General features: G+C 39.2%; 1 protein-coding gene across 2 annotated transcripts; it reads left to right on the top strand.

Moving 5' to 3' along the window:
* Positions 1-558: 558 nt before the first annotated feature.
* Positions 559-19,840, top strand: fkbp15b (FKBP prolyl isomerase family member 15b). Of its 2 annotated transcripts, XM_058636671.1 has the most exons (30): positions 559-725; positions 3,847-3,950; positions 4,202-4,283; positions 5,659-5,728; positions 5,814-5,888; positions 6,735-6,833; positions 6,967-7,116; positions 7,219-7,287; positions 7,732-7,875; positions 7,980-8,125; positions 8,228-8,276; positions 8,387-8,503; positions 9,386-9,470; positions 9,590-9,690; positions 9,791-9,878; positions 10,446-10,555; positions 10,648-10,746; positions 11,021-11,115; positions 11,206-11,308; positions 12,303-12,335; positions 12,938-13,109; positions 14,775-14,911; positions 15,189-15,344; positions 15,489-15,641; positions 15,965-16,057; positions 16,183-16,296; positions 17,525-17,632; positions 17,812-18,635; positions 19,144-19,249; positions 19,400-19,840. In XM_058636671.1, the coding sequence occupies exons 1-30, from the start codon at positions 676-678 to the stop codon at positions 19,475-19,477; spliced, it is 3,810 nt and encodes a 1,269-aa protein (XP_058492654.1). In that variant the 5' UTR covers positions 559-675; the 3' UTR covers positions 19,478-19,840. The 2 variants fall into 2 exon arrangements, with proteins under 2 accessions (XP_058492654.1, XP_058492655.1); XM_058636672.1 differs by lacking the exon at positions 12,303-12,335.
* The last annotated feature ends 1,909 nt before the right edge of the window (positions 19,841-21,749 follow it).

Raw genomic sequence — 21,749 nt, 5'->3', positions numbered from 1 at the left:
TCATAAATATGACATTTGATCTCATAATTTCGACATTTTTGCTCATAATTTGACATTTTATCTCATCATTTTGACGTTTTATCTCATCATTTTGACTTTTTGTCTCATAATTATGACTTTTTGTCTCATAATTATGACTTTTTGTCTCATAATTATGACTTTTTTATCTCATAATTATGGCTTTTTATCTCATAATTTCTACTTTTTTTATCTCATTATTATGACTTTTTGTCTCATAATTATGACTTTTTATCTCATAATTTCGACATTTTTGCTCATAATTTTGACATTTATCTCATCATTTTGACGTTTTATCTCATAATTTCGACATTTTGTCTCATAAACATGACTTTTTGTCTCATAATTATGGCTTTTTATCTCATTATTTCGACTTTTTTTTATCTCATTATTATGACTTTTTATCTGATTATTTCGACCTCCATTGAGGATATTTTATTATCGTTTGGTTTTACCTCCTTTGTGGCTTCCATCCACTATGTTTGGTGCCGTTTCGCCCTCTCGTGGTTATGATGGAAACTAACACAGGGTCATGTGGGAAGTCAGCTGATTCCACCACAACCAGGAACTAGCGTTCAACAGACACACCGAGTAACATCCCGGTCCTTGTTGCCTTTGTTTTATTGAAAAAATAAATAGGCCTCGAGCTGAAGAAGTATGTTCGGCGGCGACGACGAAGACAGAGATTTCTTGTCTCCATCAGGAGGGTGCGTACGTCTCATTTGCCCATCAAGCTAGCTCTCTTAGCATGTGAGCTAACTAGCTTGCACAATGCAGCCTTGGTAAGGTGTGCTCGTTCATGAGCTACATTTCACAACATATATGATAATACGTCTTTGACCGTAGGTTAGACATTTTAGTTTAAGTCCTGGGCGACATAGTCCATCCTATTTGCTTGTGTTGTGGTTTTTAAATGTCTGTTATTGTTGTAAACCACTGCAGAATCTCTCATGATATTGACCTGCTTGCTGGTCATTGTGTACTTATTGTCCCGCTGGATATGAATGATGGAGAGTTAAGAGACAATGATTGTCTCGCGATACTCTTGTCTAAGTTAGGACTGATAAAATAACTACTTTAGTCTCACAACAGGCCTTTGTCACTGTTGTCATTTTGATAGTAGGTAAACACAGCAGTTTCAAATCACCTCTAAAGTTATGCACATAACCTTCAATAATAAAGGTTCTGTTCACTGTGTATATCTATAGTTTAAATGGCTGCTGTGATGAAGGCCTGCTGTGAGACATGCTTTTTTATTACTTACTTACTTATTTAACAAATGAAGCTGCCTGATCTCATCAGGTTCTTTGAGTTATTTTGCGAACGAGGGCACTGATTGGAGACTTTGGAACCCCAGGCAAACTCAGTGTGAGGCAGATGCTCAACATCATGACCAACTCCATAGAAACCAGTTTGTGACAATGGACCAAGTTTAAGGGATTTCATGCTTAATGACATTGCAGATCACACAGTTAAAGGGGGTTCCCATAAAACTATTACTTCTCACTGAGTGCATGTTGCTTTCATACTTGAGACAAGAGATTGTTCAGAGAGGCTGTTGGTGAAAATGCAAATGTTCCTCACCTGGATGACCTGACACAGACAAACGTCCACTGCGTAAATGGGAACCTCCAGAGAAAGTGTGGACCCAATTCTCTGGAATTCATGTCTAAGAACAGCTTATATTGTCATAAGACCCATGTAATAAGAATGAAGAGGGGTTTCAGTGTGCTTAAGAGGCTGTCCACATGACAATCCTATCAGGGTTTTAATCTAACTGAAACTGCATTTTTGGAGCATTGAAATGTTATTTTTTGGAAATGGGTCCCAGAGTGGGAAAATCTCAAAATGCCACCTTTACATTTTCATGTAGACAACCAATATGCTACTTTCGGAAAATGATGATGTTATAACCTCTTACACCTCATTTGCTGTCACTTACCTTCGCAAATGCTGTATGTGCATGCTCAACCTTATTCTTCTATGTACTACAGTAAATGTTAAGAGTCATTTCGGGAGGTTTTGTGCGTGGATGGAGACATTAACTGAAACAATGCGGTGGTTACAGAAAACATTTTCAAAACGTCAAAGAAAAAGACGGGGCCTAAAGCTAATCAGAAAGTAGATGGAGACAAATGGTACACTTCTTTAGGGTGATCTCTTACATGTGTTGATTAATGTGCATTTTTTATCGAATGCCATTTGAGAGTTCCCTTGAAGTTGACAAAAAATACACAAGACAGCCACAGAATTAAAACTGTTAACAGTTAAGTATATATATATATATATATATATATATATATGTATATATATATATATATACATATATGTATATATGTATGTATGTGTGTTTATATATATATATACAGTACATATATGTATATGTATATATATGTATGTATGTATGTGTGTTTTTATATATATATATATATATATATATATGTGTGTGTGTGTGTGTATTTATATATATATGTATATATAAAAAAAAAATCACAGCTCAGTTCTTCTTATTTTGGTTCTCTGTTCCGTTTGCACCTTAACTTCTCTTTAGGGAAAGGGCTAAATGTTTTCACACTGCATTGCGGACCTGAATGTCACAAGGTTGTTATGCATCCTGATGTAATTAACTAGCCTCAGTTTACTGCAGTCCTGATCACTGAGATTTAACTGGATCAAAGTAGTAAAATGACACATGATGGGAAAATATGTGTGCTTTGTTATATCGCCTAAATGGAAGGCAGCCTTTGCGATTGACATTTGTTTTTTTTTATGAAATGAAAATCAGGTACAGCTTTGTTGCATTCTCAGACTGACTATCGAGTGGTGCTTTGTGGCACTGCATGACTTAGCAGCCAGTGTAGGTCCTGGCCGAGTGGGAGGAGTGATCTGGCAGCTAATTCCTCTCACATGCTCTTTGTTAAAGGAGTAAGGGTGAAGGCATCTGCTACAGTCCATCTCTGCCCAACACCAAGTCAGAGCACTTCACTTTTTTCTGCTGAATGTAACACTGTGGTATGACTTCAGCCGATGGATCAGAGATCAGGGTTGGCCCAGGGTAGGAGCACTGGAGACCAGAAGCATTGACTAGAAGGATTTTAAATAACGCATGCAAACTGGTGGCTCCTCCTCATCCCACTTCCTTACAACTGGAGATGAGGGCCTTAAGGCCTTCAACATGTCCATTCTGGGAGATACCAGTGATTACCAGTGGAAGGAGTTTCAGGGGTCAGTACAAGGCAGCAGGGCAGATGCTTTTCAGAAATATTGCTCATGACTTAAATGTTACTATGATGCCAATGTCTTATTTTTATGCCTCGTGATTGTGAATGAAGTTAGTTTGTTTGTCAAAGACGAAATCCACTGAGATAGAGCCTGATATCCTGTTGACAGATTTAGCAGTTTAAATATATGATTTTTGATTCTAGACCTGGAAGCTGCACTGCGTAGCTTTTGGCGATTGTTTTTTGTATTTATGTATTTTATTTGATGTTATTATTCTGCCTGGGTTTGGTCTGAGCAAAAACAATGTTAAATGATTTGTATGCCACATCCTTCATGTGAACATGTGTTCTGTTAAGCAATACTATCAGATCTGACTGAGGGAGCCTTTGTGTGTATACAGCAGCAGAGCAGGAGTGGGTGGGGTCAAGAAGCATTTATCGGCCATGTCTTGTGTGCAGTAGAATTCACTTCTGAAACTTTTGAGGACACCTCTTCTTTCTGTTAGTATCATGCTGTGACCTAGTAAAGTAGACAGTAATTCTACTAAGACAGTTCTATGCATGCTAACCCAGACATGCCCCTAAAGATATTTGTTCCTTTTTGCAGGGCTAAGTTGGCATCTCTGTTTGGACTAGACCAACAGTCCAATCAGGGGAATGAGTCATTTCAGTATACAGCTCCAAAACAGCCTAGAAAGAGCTCCAACACAGGTAAGAGCATTAAAAAGAGAGACAACAATTAAGATTTCATTTTGGTGTGGAAATGAAGTGCATAACTTCTGGGGTGGAGTGGCTCAGTGGTTAAGACCGGTACCCTGTTTGCGAAAGACATCATGGTCGCAATGGCCGCAAGTTCGACTCCACCCCTGGCTGATTGTACTCAATTCCATTGTAAGTCGCTTTGGATAAAAGCGTCTGCTAAATGACATGTAATGTAATGTAATAACTCTGTGTATTTACAGCACCAGCCTCACAGAAACTACCTGCTCCTCCATCCAGAGCTCCAGCAGTGTTATTGGCCACAGCAGTCCAAGCCTTCAGATAGTGAGCACAGAGTTTTATAATGTGAACTGAATCAAGTACTTTTTGACCCAATTTAAAAACTAGCATTAAGAAAACTTTCCTGTAACGCTTAAAGCAATAGTTCTCGTATTTTGAAGTGTGCTTATGTGAGGTACTGTGTCACATTAACACTGACTGTTTATAAATAATATCTTGATATTTTTAGGCTATATCCCATATAATTGAGATATAACGATATTTTTGAACTCTGAGCTCATGAGATGTTTGTGCTTGTCAAAAGTGTTTGACAATATATTGTAAATACACTAAAACATCTACTGTTTATAATTTATATTAGATGCTTAAATTACAGTTATTACCTTTCATTAAAAACAATACTTGGTTGATTTCCTTGGCTTTTTAATGTTAAAGGAAACAATGAAATTGCCTATAAATATGGTCCGATTCTACTATAACACAAATAATGAGGCTTAAAAAGAAAGAAGTGACTTTTAATATGATTATGTAGATTATATTTCATTTATAATATTTAGTGTTTATGACACTTTTTGATCCACTGCTGCTACCATACTTAAGCTCAAATGTATTATTTTGTGATTTTAGTGCATACATCTATTGCTTAGTTACACTAACATACCAAATAGGCAGCACTCGACCAGAAGTTCCTGGTTCCTTTTAGCTGTAAACAGGAATTTTATATAAGGATTCAGGTTGGGGGAGAATAAACCTTTAGATTCTAGTCAGAAGAGTCTAACAGCAAAATAAAGCTGTAAAACACATTCTTAAGATAATGGAAACTTAAGAAGGCTTAGGTTTTATTGGTTGTGTCTTTTATTAAGTGGCTAAAATCTAATTTTCTGAATAAAATCAATGAAACATTATCGCCCTGCCTAAAATAAGCCTATTCAATTTAAAAGAAAACCAAAATACAGCTCCCTCACCTCGTGCTTCTCAGCACAAAAAAAAAGAACCAAGCGTGGTGCATAAATGTTGAAATGTTAAATGGAAAAAAACCTGTTGACCCAAAAATACAAAATCAAGTGCCACTCAGTACAAATCTGAGTCACAGAGATTTTTAAGAGGCACCCAGCCTGAATGACGAGAGTGCTTCATGTGATTTCTTCCTTCAGTGGGTTGGATCACTGAAGATGTGTACCACACCAATCATGGTCCTGTCCACACAAAGATTCTAACCATTGGCAGACGAGGAGCCACTTAGACAACTTTGCATCTCTAAAAACATGCCCACAGGTTTAAGAGAAGGGCACAGGCCTGTGGCTGTAACACTCATGCAACCACACTTCAATAAACCTGAACTATATGCTAACCCACAGTCAACCAAATCATCTAATGGTCAAGTCCATAGAAAAGCCTCTCTGCCATTTTTGTCTCACAGTATTAATGGACAGTATGTGAAGCAGGGGAAGCTGGGAGCAGCCACACTGGGGAACCACACAACTAAAGAGGTAAGAGCTGTGCTGATTGGTCACTGAGAATACCACTTTGACTTTTTATGCTTTGTATGAATACAACTCCTCTTTTTTTTTGCAGTACAAGCTGCTACTGTACTTGAGCCAACAGAAACAAGTGGCCACTGCCAAGATTCATACAGGCTTTGTTCTCACAGTGAGTAGAGACACGAGGAGCCATGACAAACATCAAAGCATCACAGCAGTGCCTTTCATATGGATGTGAAATCCACACATCACAGGGGCGCTGGTGCCAATCCCAGCTGACATAGGGTAAAAGGCAGGGTACAACCTGGACAGTTGGCCAGATCATTACAGGGCCACTACAGAGACAAACAACCATACACTTACAGTCAACACACAGGGAGAACATGCAAACTCCATGCACAAAGGCTCTTGTTCCGACCCGGGGTCTTCTTGTCTGTCTATCAGACTTCAGGGGCCCACTGTTAACATGACTGTGGTTTTAAAATAAATGAATGAAAGCAAGCAACTAATGATTTGTACGATATAATATGATGAACAGAGAGATATATTGAATAATAAAAGTTTATAGTAGTCTGTCAATGTTTTCCTCAACAGGAACATTATATCAAAGGTCATCACAATATAGATTGTGTTTGGGAGTACAACCTGTAGACTTTAGGAAACGTTGCTGTGTAAATAACTATGAAACTATTGAAAATCTTCTCAATTAATTAATAAGTTGTTTGGTCCAAAGACTTGCACTCAATTCAGTGTTTCTTAAGCCTCAAAATGGTTGACATCATTAATTTGTGTCCAGTTTACTATCAAACAGGAACAAATAAGTAAATATTCACATTTAAGAAGTAAATAACATTTTTTTATTAATAACAAAGATAACACTCAGGTGGCAATTCATTTAATAATCAGTTATTAATCATTTAATCCTCAAAGCCGTTGTGTAAACAAACATAACTGGTGACATACAATGTACTGATTGTTCCTGATTGATCTGGACCACGTTCTGTCGCTCCCGCAGGTACAACCAAACTATTACTGCACTTTTTATGATGACCAGAGGCAGAACTGGTCCCTGATGTTCGAATCAGAGAAAGCTTCATCGGACTTCTGCAAAGAGGTGAGTGACGCTGATACTGACCTACAGAGTGGCTATGTAAACATTCACCAGTCTACATTGATCTACTAAACCTCTTTATCAGTCTGACCTTCACTGGATACACATGTGACACATTCTATTCCATGTGCCCCAGGTGTGTTTGGCAAAAGTGAACAGTGCAGCGTGTTTAGATTCTGTGGTGGTTCAGGATCTGAGTCCTGGAGAAGGCCAGGGGGTGGAGCATGGAGACTCTCTGGAGGTGGTGTACACAGGCTGGCTCCTGCAGAACCATACCTTCGGACTGGTCAGACGCACCTTCACTGTTACTAATCAATATCATTGTTTTGTCTCAAGTTCTTTCTTGATGTGCAATGCGAAACTCATTAGATCTCACTTACCACTTCAGATGTTTGACACCAACCAGAGCAAAGACAAGTTGCTGCGACTGAAAATTGGAGCTGGAAAAGTGATCAAGGTGAGATATCTCTCTCTCCATGTGAGTTTGAATTTTCTCTCTTGCCCTCCCTGGGCCTCCCTTGCCCTCTTGCCCTCCCTGACTTGTGTGTGTTTGTGTGCTCTCTTTCACTGTCCCCCAGTGTTTCCTGTTTACTAACATGTTTAAAACATTATATGTGTATATATGTATATGTGTGTATATATATATATATATATATATACATACACATATGTATATGTATATATATATATATATATATATATATATATATACATACACATATGTATATGTATATATATACTGTATATATATATACATTTGTATATGTATATACATATATATACACACAGGTGCACATTTATGCATTTATATGTGAACACTAAACTAAATACACTAAACATATCATGACTGTATCTTGTTAACATCATGCTATTTCCTCATTTTCCTCCCGTGTGTACGCAGGGCTGGGAGGAAGGGATGCTGGGCATGAAGAAGGCAGGCCACCGTCTCATTGTCATCCCCCCACACTTAGCTTATGGATCTAAAGGAGTCCCCAACCGTATCCCGCCTGATAGCACTCTTATTTTTGAAGCAGAACTTCGGCGGGTACACTCACTTTATTTCTTAATCAAATTTTTCTCCAATTATTTCTCTGTTTTTCCGTTGATGAAGTGGGAAGTGAAGCTTGTTCTGCTCATTTTGTGCTATAGGTGAAGTTTTCCAAGGACAGTGGTTCTGACCGGTCCAGTGTCAGCTCTGCTGCTCCTTCTCCTGCTCCGTCCCCAGCCCCCAGTGTGGAGAACCTGACCCCAGAACCTGCAGTACAGACCACTGCACAAGGTCAAGGCAGACCGGGGTAAGTTATTAGCCGCAGGAAGTGGTGAATAACATTGTCCTTCCTTTTTTTTTTTACTTAAATGTCCGGTGTTATCTCGGACATTTCTTTTCTTTTTTGCAGGGAGCCTCCACTCCGTGCAAAGTCAAACTCTCTCAGTGAACAGCTGGCAGTAAGCACCCTCACTGCGTCTTTCTTCTACATAAAGAATTCAGTAGTTCATTTTGTTGTTTTGAAGTTATTTAGCATTATGTGTGGTGTGATTTTCTTTTCAACCCTCAGAATCCAGATGCCACTAAAGCCAAGCTGATTTCTCGCATGGCAAAGATGGGAAAGCCCATGCTGCCCTTTCTGACGGGAGTGAGCAGCCAGCCTGAATCCAGTGACTCTGAGCTCGAGGTGGGATTTTCAACAAGGTTTTCTATGTTTAGATTTTTAGCCAGGCCATTTATGCATGGACTGTCACTTACAACTGCATGTGGGACCTGCAACGAGGGGCCACACATTATACCATCTTGCGTAAAAATACAACTCACCATCCCGCTGAATTAGTGGGAGCCCTGCGAGCCGGTCCCATCTGGGGGTAATAGGAGACAATGACACCCGGGGGGCTGACGGTAACTCAGTGGTAGAGCGAGTCGTCTTTTAACTTGAAGGGTGTCGACATGCCGATGGCTCCATGGGCAAGACACTTAACCCCACGTTGCTCCTGACGGCTGTCCCTGTAACGGGAATCGGTAATGCTAGATGAGTGATAGAAAAAAATGCACTACACATATATGCGCAGTATGAAAGTGTGAGTGAATCGGTGAATGGCAAAACTCAAGTGTAAAGCAGCTTTGAGTGGTCATCAAGACTAGAAAAGCGCTATAAAATCTCTGAATACGCTGCTTCCATTTTCAACGTCCTATCTTTGTGAAGCTTAATTTTCTGCAATGACTTTCTTTAGATTAAGTCCCACCTACACTGTCCTGCTGCTGGAAATACTATATTTGTCATGTAAATGTTAAATGATGTCTGGTTTGATTGAGTCTTGTAACTTTTAGTTTTTTTTTAAAAATACGTGCACTTATGAGGTATCTGTGATTTGTAGAGTTGATATTGAGAACTAACTAAATAACTTTTCATGTTGTTTATTTAAAAACAGAGGTGGGAGACCTGTCAAATTGTTGATTAAGCTCTGCCTCTTTGCCACAAAACATTAGAATAATCCAATTTCCAGTTTTCCCCTCTGAAAATTGCTGTGAAACTCAGAATCTGCAATTTTGCATCGACCTCCAGGACACCACTGGTAGCAGAGTGAAGGATCAGCCTGTTGCATCATCTCCAGTGCAGATCTCCACTGCTCCTCCTGCTGCACCACAGGGTCAGCTTATTCTACCTCTTTATATCTACATTATTTGTGAATTACAACACACACAATGACCACTGGCGATGTCCAGTATTTCTTGGTAAATGACTTGTATTGTGTTGTTTCTCCTGCAGTACATCCTCATTCTCACACTGCGCCACCTTCTACCTTACTTCCTGTCATGACCACTGTAGCTGCACTGCCTGGGTTGTCGGGAAACTGTCATGCTTTTCAGGTAAGTGTTCACCACATTTTTTTACGAGCACATGGTCAGTATGCATGTTTAACAAGAAAAAGCAAATCTGGTAATGTCAGTGCATTATGTTTTTTCATAGCCCTACTCCTACACACAGTCCTCTGTGGCTCCATCTCAGCTGCAGCCTGTTGGCCAGGTCTTCCCTGCTCAAACTGTCCCATACATGGGTAAGAGCCTTCAAACCAGAATACTATTAATAATATAGTCTTTTACTAATACCAGGGTTCCCATAGTCATGAATGTTTGGATGTTTTGAAATGAGAAAAAAATGTTTTGCACACCTGGTAATGATTTGGAAGTTTTTAAATAGGGATGACCTGAAGTAAGAGCCTCATTACCTGGCCCTATGGTCACTGTAGGGGCCAACCTTTGGTAAACCGTTTAAATTGAGTGATGGAATTTGGGTAAAATATAGTGTTTAAAAAATTGGTAAAAATACAGCTGCTCGAGAGACAGTGATTAGTATTACTTTACATATTACAATGTGCTTTTCTACATCATAATTTAAAAGTATTATTATGTAATAATAATAATTATATTAATAATGAAAAGGCAAATAATCCAACCATAATCTATACTGCAACTTTGCATGTGTGCTACCACCTTGTACTGAATTAATTCTATCTACTGTCAGAATCCTGAGACTGAATGTCAAATCTATTGTATTTCACACAGAATTCCATTTGAACTGTTTCATTGTTTATGATTGTATGATCGTGCTGTTTGTTCACCAGGCTCCAGTGATGTGAATTCCTTCTTAATGACGGAAGCACGACAGCACAGTACAGAAATCCGGTTAGCTGTCGGTAAAGTAACAGATAAAGTGGATCAACTGGCCTCAAAGGTATACATCACATGGACAAGAATGTGTTTATCAAGCACCTTTAAAAGAAAGGACTTAGATAATGTTTTTTTATTTTTTCTTTACTTCAATAGATAGATGATCTTCAAAGACAGGGAAGTCTTTCCGTGGGTGTGTCTAACATGTCGATGGAAACCTCCATGATCATGCACAGCATCCAAAGAATCATGCAGGTATACATCGAAATAATTCTCGACATTAACCATTTACAAATTCTGAAAGTCTTATCTGGCACTGGTCAGATATTTTCAGATTTTTTTATTAAAACTGTAAATTAACTGCAGTACTATCCAGGCCCACCAGGGGGTACATACTGTTTTTTGTGTTTACATGATGTCCTACTCAATTTTAGTTTAGTCATCCCTTTTAACTGAGTAAAAATTGATCATCTTGTTTAATTTTTCAGGGGATTTTTATTAGAAAATTGTTCTCTGTTTGTGTTTTTAGGAAAATGAATGTTTAAAAAAGGAAGTCTTTGAGAAAAGCTCTCGCATTGAGGAGCAAAACCGCAAGATTGGGGATCTTATAAACCAGAACCAGAGGTGAGTCAGAAGATTTAACAATAACGGAGAAAGTTTTCAGTTTGTCGGTGTTTGAGGTGGCCATAGTGTGCAAGTGTTGTCCTTGTCCAGATATGTGGAGCAGAGTAACCTGCTGCAGGAGCAGAGGAATGACTCCTTAAAGTCCACCAGTGAACACAACCAGGCCAGATTACTGCAGGCTGAACAGGACAAGGTGGGTGACTGCAAATGGAATCATTAATATTCCCACAGACCCTCAATAGAAACTCTAACTATTGCCTTAGTCTGGGTGAATATCGTTTTTTTTTAGCAGCCATGAGACCTTGCTTCCCCCAGTGTGGAGTTTTAGAAAACTGACTGGACCAATCTTGAGGAATAATCTGTATACAGTGCTCTGTAGTGGTGGGAGTTGAGGGAAAAGAGAAAGTGAGACAAAACAAAGATGAAACTGTGGATGGAGAAAAAAGCAGGGAACACAAGCAGACGAGTAAAAGACTTTAGATTTTATTTGTTGGTGTTTTCATGTTATTTTAGTTGGATGCGTGACAGGTCTCTCTCCTGGCATTTAAGATAAGTAATGTCACTCACAGATGGGGATGGTACATTTATCAAACTGTAATGCCTGCTGACATTGAGTCGGTGCATGAATAGTATCCAGATTGGTCATTAATGATATAGGACTATATTTTGCAATAGTAAATACATTTCCTTTGTGTAATCTGAAGTGATTCAGAGTACTTCCTAATAAACAATTCATAGTCAAAATTATTCCAAGAGAGATAAATACCTGAGGGTTTCCCCAAAATATTTCCTTTCTTGTAAAAATTGTGAACCTCTCATCATTTAACGGACCAGTGTGTGTCACCCAGGGCTGAAGTTGCATACTGCAACTAACAAACATGGTGCTTTATGTCAAGGACCTGTGTTATATTAAAGGGTGATTCTGAGGTAATGGAAAATGTCTAGTGATAACAAATAATGAAGACTTTTAAATATATATTTATGTCCCCCATCCTAAACAATTTGACCTTTTAAAAAAAAAATAAAAAAAAGAGAGGAAAAGAATACATATAATTAATAATAAAACAGCTGTATGATTGGATACTGATATGCACCTCTGTTTTTTGTTACTAATACTAAATGCTCCACTCTCTGCACGGTTAATTGTCACTGAGGATTATCTAGCATTTACTGCTCTCTCTTCTCAGCCTGCTCTGTCTCAGGACCTGGGCTCTGGCCAGGTGAGCTTGTATTCTTTGTGCACGGCTACCAGTTCAGGGTCAAAAAGTATCTGCAGAATAAGGAAAATGACACATTAGCATTAGCATATTTGGTTTTGAGCAAGCAAATCCAATATTGCTCCTCAGTTTTTTAATGAAATGTGTCACAATGTAAACTTGGGAAGATAAAGTTGCCTAAAATAATTTCACAATGAAAATGGCCTCTGCCGTTCTACATTTACCTTGGAGCAAAATCTGGAAGTAAACAAGGGATTTGATCATCTCCCTGTCATAGTTGCCTACTTCAAAACATGATGCAGACAATGACGTGTGCAACTACTATTTGACCCAACTCTAACTGGAATAATATCACGCTTCATTGACATTGTAACAAACAAACAAACAAATCCTTTTCCCATTTCTCTTTCTATCTTCATCCGTTATTACGCCTCATTATTCTTCCACAGGGCCATGCCGTTCACGCTAATGTCACCAGTAGCCGTTCATCCAGGCCGTGTCTGTTCCACTCTCTGTCTGTGGCCTGGGCTTTGTTGTAACATTGACAGCCAGTGATGATTCCACTCCTCTCACCACATCATTTCTTTTCTCCTTTGCCCCTTAAGGTTCGTCTGACAGAGGATCTGGCTTCGTCCACAGCACGACTGTCTCAGCTGCAGTTAGAAGCAACATCTCACCAACAGAAGGCTATGGAGCTGCAGAGTAAATTGAGTTCAGTGCTGCTGGACAATGAGAACCATTGTCAATGCATCACCTCCTTGGAAACACAGATGGAAGGTTTGTTTTAATGTTATTTTATTTAACTATAAAAAACAATAGTGAAATATAACAAATCTGCAAGTTATGTAATTTATTAAAAAAAAAAAATTACAGAATGATGTCTTTATTAACGTGACTTCTGTAGGCCTTTTTGAACCATTATTAAGTTCCAATTAAGAATACAGGGAAATTCAAAAGTTTTGGGGTAAATCAGGGTTAAAATTCAATTTTATTGAAACATTTGACTGTCTAATGTTTAGACTAATTCATTAAGTAATATTTTATAACCCATAAAACCAGGGTGAGAAAACGTACAGCTGCAGAAAAACAAGACCTCCTCTGTGTTTTATTCTTTTGTTCATTCATCATTCCTTCAGTGTTGGATCATATGATATTCTGCATGAATATCAGTGACTGTTCACCTCAGATGCAACTTTAATATCAACAAAAACCTAATTATTGCTAGACTTTCATTGTCTTTAATTAAATAATATACACAACATTGATAACTGTTGATAAGGTTCTAGTGCAGAGCTTCCCTACATGTGTGCCTTGGACATATTACAGCTGGGCCTCAGACAAAGATATAAACATTATTGCATCAGTGCTGCTGTGTAAAGCTATTAAGTAAGAATGCTCTCACAAATAAGTTGCTGCACTCAGTCTTGTCATGGTGTATGACCTGTGACCTTCCACAACATCACCAAGGTAACAGAGCCTGGCTGCTCGTGTACAATTGTGTTAATTTGTGACTGATCACAACTCATTTGTTGCTCATTTAGGGAAAACATAGTACCACATATTTTTGCATGTTTGAACTGAATGTAAATCCATCCTAAGGACACAGCTTCACAGTCATTTTACATAAGGATGTTACCAGGTCTGAATGTAGTCTGTGTTTGTGTTCATTGTAACTATGGTTGATGTCATTTTAAAACAAAATTGTGCCCTTATTTCTTAAGCCTTTTTGATAATATCTGTATTTTCAGTTAGTTCAGGTATGTGGCTCATAGACCCGCCATTTTTATTCAAAATGTAATATTATTTCCAACAGGGGTGTGAAGTTAGTGTTCAAACTGTAATTACATGCTTGAAATGTATGCTGCCATCTTCTAAGCGCCTATTTAGGTAGTACCCTTTAGAATCGAGCAGAGGGCACACCTAAGGTTTTTTATTTAAAAAAAACAAAACAACAACAACAACTTTCTTTTCAGTTTCTAATATGGGACAAATGTTTGGTTTCTTTGGTTGCTCCGGTCATGGAGGAAGTACTGAACAAATATCTTTAATTAATTTGTGTGTGTGTGTGTGTTGCGTGGAAAACAAAGTCTCATGCAGCCATGCAGTGATGACTCCGCCCACGTTGAGTAGGTACTTTGTAGTGGTTTCCTCCCACAGTCATAAGACATGCAGATTTGTGGATTAGGTAAATTGGACAAGGGTGCACCCCACCTATCGCCCTATGTCAACTGAGATTGGCACAGCGCCCTCATGTGGAGGATAAAGTGGTAGTAGATGGATGGATGGATTATATATTGGGAGAATAATTGTCAGGTTAATCAATAATAAAAAAGAATTGCAAGTTGCAGCCCTAGTTCCATATAATCAACCATCTAATCCAGTTGAGATCATGTTGGCATCATATAAACACCGGTCTAACAAAGCTGTGTTTCTATGATACAGAGCTGAAGGAGACGGCAGAGAGGGCTCAGGCTCAGTACCGCTCTGAGAAGCAGAGACGCAAAGAGGTGGAGCTGAGGGTCAACGGTCTGGATGAGGAGCTGCAGGACCTGAAGACTGATAAAGAAGCTCTAGAGCGAGTACGTACTTGTTTTTGTCCCTCTGTCATTGAAAGGGCACTGCACACAGAAGCAAGGATAATTGTGTCTGCACTAAATATTTATACCTTACAGTGCTTCTCCATATTTTACCCATGTTATATACTGTGCATTAAATGTTATACTACTGTGAGTTGTCCCAGAATGAAAGACTAACAATGAATAACTTTTATTTATCATTTCAGTTTTTAATAAATTGCAAAACAAAAATAGGTCCTTGAGCCTTTATAATCTGACTGTGATATTCTCTCTCTTTAAGACACTTTTGGAAAGGAAGAAAAAGTGGCAGGTTGAGCGCCAGCATCGAGACGAAGAGGTGGAGGAGCTTCGCAGGAGCAACCAGCAGGAGCTGAACAGCCTGCGATCTCAACTCCGCAAGGCCAGGGCCAGCACTGACCAAGCTACATCTGAACAGGTTGAGTCATATGAAAAAAAATACTGTAGAACGACAATCAGCCTTTTCTCACTGATATATCTGTTGAATTAGAGGTGAAAGGGCATTTTCTGCAAGTGTTCATCACAAGGAGCAGAATTATATTATGGTGTGTGTGCGTGGCAGTTGTCTCAGCTGCAGGCAGAGCTTGAGGAGGACTGGAAGAGGAAGTGTGAGCAGATGTTGATGACCTCCAAAGAGCAGCACAGGAGAGATTTGTCTGAGCTCACAGAGCAGAGAGACACTCTGCAGGACAAGCTGAGCCATCTCCAGGAAAAGGTACACACACACACACACACACTCATTCTCAAAAGTTCCCGCACTTTTGGCTTTTCACTTAAAATTTTCAATATGACGTTCCAAAGAGTTGTCAATGCAAGTGAAGAAGGCCATCATTCCACTGAGAAAACAACATAAACCACCAGAGAGCAATAACAGCAGGCAATTTTTTACATTCTTAAAAAGAAGGAATCCACTGGTGTGTCTTTACGTTGTCTTACATTGGATATGACGTGGATTGTAAAACAAATCTTTTTTTTTTTATTTAGTCAATTTGGTCATAGATTGAGAATGTCGTGTGGTTCTTCTTTTCCTCTCAACAGTTTACTCTTCTGAAGCAGTCGAGAGAATCGGAGGAGCAAAGTTTGTCACAGCAGCGTGAGCAGATGGAAGAACTGCAGGCACTTCAGGAAAAAGTAAGATAGATGTCCAGTCATCACTGATGGAATGATGTCACCTTCCTGGAACTTTTTAAGGCCTTGTTTGAATTTACTCAACTGTTATTCATTCCTTAGACTAACAAAGTGTTGTTCTCTTTAAGTACACAGCACTGGAGAAACAAGGACTAACGACAAGAGAGAGGCTTGAAAGAAAAGTGACTGAGATGGAGAAGAAACTGACGGAGCAGGAGGGGTCAGGAGACACTGCAGCAGAGGTACACACACACACACACACACACACACACACACACACACACACACACACACACAACTCAATGGTTTGTCCATTTTCCTACTGTAGAAACATGGGGAAACACTTTAGTTTGTCTCTCTATTAATAATCAACATGTATTCAGTAACATGTCAACAAATAATCAGTTGACACTCATTGAACTGATAACTGACATACAATGACAACAATGAATTAGTGACTAGTGTTTCAAGCTCATCTAAACATCTAACGTCCAAAACATACAGGGCAGAGCATGTGCACAAACTCACAATTCAGCACAGCTTTTACGAGCTTCAGGTAACGTCCGCACTTAACCATAAACTTGGAGACATTGTAAGTGGGTTGCTATGTTGAATATTATTTGTACGTACAGTAATTGCCATATCTAGCACGCTGACACAGCATCAGTGTGGCACAGAGATCCAACAGGACAGGAACTGAATCACAATCATCATTGACCAGCAGATGTTACTGGGCTCTAAAAATCCTCCTCTGAAACTCCCATTTGTCTCTCCTCCTCCAGCAGAAATGGATCAACTATTTTGCATCATTTTATCCATATTTGATGACAGGCAGGCTGCACAATAACGACAATAATGTAGTTATTCCCTTGATTAGAAAAGCACATTTCTAATTACTGTTGCAACATTCTTCACAATAAAAAAAAAATATCACTTATCCCTGAGAATGCATGTCATACCACAAAGTATTTATTTAAATGTTATCTTGCAATAACAGATATCGTGTATTCATTTTTTTTTTTAGATTTGATTTATTTGTGTGCAAACAAAATCTTGTTTTTAGCATCACTATTTGAATTCATTTTACACAGTTTTTGCATATTCATTTGCAGTTTCACCTTTCCCGTTTATGTGTGTATGCGTGGGACTGCACGTTTCACGTCAAACTTGTGTTTATAAATCCCAAACTTTGCATAGAAACGTCTTTTGTGCATATGCAAGCTTCATACATGAGGCCTCAGGATTGGGAAACACAGTTTTAACAACATACAACTTAATTAACAAAGGAAAATACACCACTGTGCACTGTGCACCAGAATATTTGTGTAAATCCATGACTCATGCTGCCTACTGAAGCTCTCAGGTGAGCTGCAACCTGACAGCTGCTCATTTGACTGGCCCTTGTTTTAGTTTTATACATGACTCATCGTTTCTAAGCTTGAAATTGAAAGCTGCTGCGTGTAATTGCAGGTGAAGCGCGTCATGAATGGAGTGTTTCATTCGCTGCGTGGGGAGTTTGACCTGAGTGAGTCTTACTCTGGCCAGGCCGTTCTGGCAGTGATTGTCACCACCATTAAAGTAAGTACTCCATACACACTGCTCAGGCTATGAAAATCTATAGTCTATTATCCAATTAACATGCTTTATAATAAAAAGTGCTTTATTAAGTAGCTTTTGCCTAAACAGCAGTCAATGTTTTGTTTCTACAGCAAATTTTGGGTGAATTTCTTAATCATATCAATTTTTCCTTTCCCAAGAATGTCACTCTGGAGCTGCTCAGTGGCACAAGGGCATCTTCATCCCTGCCTAAGAGGGAAGAGGAAGAGGAGGAGGAGGAAGAAAGTGACAATGTGACACACACAGAGGAGCAACCTGATGAAAATGTACATGTGAATGGAGAGGGACAAGTCAGAGAGGAAGGAAAAGAGGAGGAGGGAGAGCATGTGGCCGATAGGGATTCTCATCACAACACTGAGACCCAGACGAAGCACAAAGTATCAGAGGAAAAGGAGGAAGAGATAATAACGGAGTTAAAAGATGAAGAGATAGTAACTGAGTTAAAAGATGAAGAGACAGTAACTGAGTCAAAAGATGAAGAGATAATAACTGAGTCAAATGATGAAGAGACATTAACTGAGTCAAAAGATGAAGAGATAATAACTGAGTCAAATGATGAAGAGACAGTAACTGAGTCAAAAGATGAAGAGACAGCTGGTGAGAGCGAAACACAAAGCCAGACCAGGGTGTTACTATCCACTGATCTCCACCCAGCTTCCTCGAGTGAGCTTCAGACACAGCAGGACACACCAGCAGCAGCAGCAGCAGCAGCAGCAGCAGAATCTGACAGACAGCAGGAGCAGGAAAAGTGTTCCAAGACGACGTCCAGAGGCGCTGATCCAGAGTCTGCACATCCACAACAGAGTTTACCTCCTGAGGATGGACAAGACACCGCTGCAGTGAGCGGCGAGGTGGACGACAAGAGCATGGAGCATGAAGACAAGATGGATGATGCCTCTCAGAACATTTTTAGACCTCCGGCCAACCCACCTCCACCACCTGACCCACTGCAGAACAGCTCACGGTGAGTATTGTCACCGACAGGTTCACGTTCTTTATAAAGTTAAGAAAATACACTCTGAGTGAAGTGCTGCAGCATTATATAATATACATCACATGTCACTGGGCTGGCACGATTAATTGATTATTGAAAGATAACTAAATTAATCGTCAACTAATTTCATAAATGATTCTTTGGTTTGAATGTTTTTTTTCCGGCTTCTTAAATGTGACTATTTTTGGTTTCTTTGCTTCATAACAAATAAAATCTTTAAGACAAAACACTGGTTAACATTTCTGGACCAAATGATTACTTACATGCAAATAATCAACAGATAAATCGATAATGAAAATAAGTGTTAGCTGCAGCCTGATCATACAGTATATGTTAAGGGGATGGTTACACACACACACACACACACACACACACCTGTGTTTCTGTGAACTAACCGTGTGTTGCTTCAACCACCTTCCTTGTTTATGCCCCTCCCACCCCCTCTCCCTCCCCCGCCCTGTCTCTGCTATTCTCTCAGCTTGCCTGGGGGGATTAGCGAGGAAAATGGCACTGAGCCATTTTTCCAGATCACTACTCCCGTCAAATGTCCCACAGCAGCCAGCGAGGATGAGGAGGAGGAGCTGGTAAGGAAGGATCTGTAGAGTCCAATCAGTCTCCCCCCCCCCCCAGCTCCCATCTTTTGTCTTTTGTCTCCATGTTTACTAAGTCAATAAAAAGGTTTACGTATCCATCAGTACAACACTGATTTTTCCATCTGTGTGGCTTGTGTGCAGAGTTTGAAGGGCTGCCCCCCTCCTGCCCCTTTGTTTGGTGATGATGAGGATGAAGATGATCTGGACTGGCTAAACTGAGATGGAACCAGAATAATATAAATCTGATCTTGTTGAAATCTTGATTTTTGGACTGTAAAAAAAGAGTGAAGTCTCTGCATCTGTAACACCTGCTGCCACTGCAGCGTGGAGGAAAGAAACCAGTATGAGGCCCTGGTTTACTCTGAAATAACAAGCTTTTCATCCATAGAGATAAAACAAACACTTTTCATTGATGATGCAGTTTAACACAACATTTTACACGACACTGGATCAGATTCATGAGTTGGAACAGCAGTGATTTCAGAACCATGAGTTTTAATCGTTCATTTGCTAGGGGAGAACTTTTACACATTATTTGTTAGCCTGAAATTGCTTCCGGAAAATAAATAGCATTTATCTTTTCTCCTTCTGTTGTGGGTGTCCTTTAAACATTCCTAAGAAATCATAGACCTATGGATACAGGATATATCTGTTGGTCCTGGACCTGGATTCAATTTGACTTTTGTTCCTTTGCTACACATCTGCCCCCTATTCCTCATGCAATACTGTCCCGTCCATCAAAGGGAAAAAATGTCCCAAAAATATAAGCACCGAGTGGTCTAATGGTCTGACGGATCAGACCATCTCTAGTATTTTTAGGAAGAAACAAACATTCACTTGAGCCAGCAAGTGAACCAAAATATATTGTTTGTATTGGTCCATTACAGAATGTAATATAAAAGTGATTAGGTCAGTCAATGCTGAATTTTGTCAGTATTTTATCAAAGTTGGAAGAGGAAAACCTGTATTTGAAAGGTACAGTGCGTAAAATGTAGCTACATTTAGTGGTGAAGTTGCATGTTGCACTTCACCCTTATATCCCAAGTGTGTTGGAGAATGTATGTAGACTTCATCTAACACCAAAACTCCAAAATGGCTGATATTCAATCAAGTGATTATATACTTTTAAACAAAATTACAAAAAACACAATTATTTTATCTTCAGTTTCTTTCTACCTTTTAAGTGTATTTACTTTTTACAAAACATTCAAACATAGAAGTGAATGAAGTTGGGCGACAATCTGTCAAATATAACTATCAAGAATAACAATTAAGTTATTAAAGAAGGAGCAATCACTTTTGGAAGATTGCAATCAAGTCAAGACCTGTATTTTGTTGACTGGGAACATACAAGCATTTCAAGTGGTATTGTTGTACTGTGAATTGGTTTGTAAAATAGTGTGTTTAACTTTAAGACCAGCAGGGGGTGCTCAAGACAATTAAACATTTAACCTACTGAGAAACAAAATGCAAACCATTACATAAAGGGAAACATCATTCCTGTCATTGTCATTAAATCATTTTTAACAAAATAAAAATACCAACCAAACAAACTCTTAAAAAAAAAAAAAAGTGTTGAACAAAAGTCTCTGAATTCTGCAAAGCCAGTGTTCTTTGTTTTCTTTTACCCTGTTCCCACTGACCTCGATGAACAATCCAATAACTTAATTATCAATAATTATAACTTATTTATTTGATGTGCAGATTTAACCCTCAGTTACTCAGGAAGAAACAACTGAATGCCTTGTTTTGAAAAAGAAATAACAGGCTGGATGAAATCACTCCTTCTGGACAGTTCATGGCCAGGTGGGAGGGAACTGGACATGTGACCAGAGGGATGCCGGATCATATCCCGGGACCGGTCAAGGGCTGGGGTGTCCCTTTGCTAGGTACCCAACCCCCATTGATCATGGGATGGGTTAAACGTAGAGGTCAAATTCATCACTAATTGGTGTGTGTGTGTAAATAAAACTAATTCTTATGTTCTATACCAAGAAAAACACTAAAACAATCCTTTGTTCTTCATCCTAATAGGAAGCTGAATCAACAAAGAGGTACAAGCTTGTGTGACTAAGTTCATGCTCCACAATCTGTGCTCCGTCTTCTGGGCTTTGGGTGAATTTCAAGTCATCACATGCCGTGCTAAGAGTTTTGAAGATTTCGTACCAGAATGTGGAAAGCCTAAGACGGAAGCAAAACATGTCAGAATGGTCAGCTGGAGATTGTTTGCACCTATTACACGAGTCACTCACATTGGTGTTAATCCCAGATAGCCTCGAATTTGTGTAGTGAGCTTTGTGCACAACTTTACCCTAGGCCGTGTCTTGCACAAATTGAAGGAGTGAACCAACTGTAAAACTTGTTGCCAATAATCATCAGGCAGCGTGATTTCCAGCTCTTGGGTATCTTCTGTTTTTTGCCACAAAGGAAGGAACTTATTCACTGATCGAGTGATTTAAAAAAACAACTTTTGGGAGAGCAGACCATGTGT

The sequence above is a fragment of the Solea solea genome, chromosome 8 (genome assembly GCF_958295425.1).
Source record: "Solea solea chromosome 8, fSolSol10.1, whole genome shotgun sequence".
Classification (NCBI taxonomy): domain Eukaryota; kingdom Metazoa; phylum Chordata; class Actinopteri; order Pleuronectiformes; family Soleidae; genus Solea; species Solea solea.
Note: the sequence above shows the minus strand (reverse complement) of the source record. Positions and strands in the feature narration are given on the sequence as shown.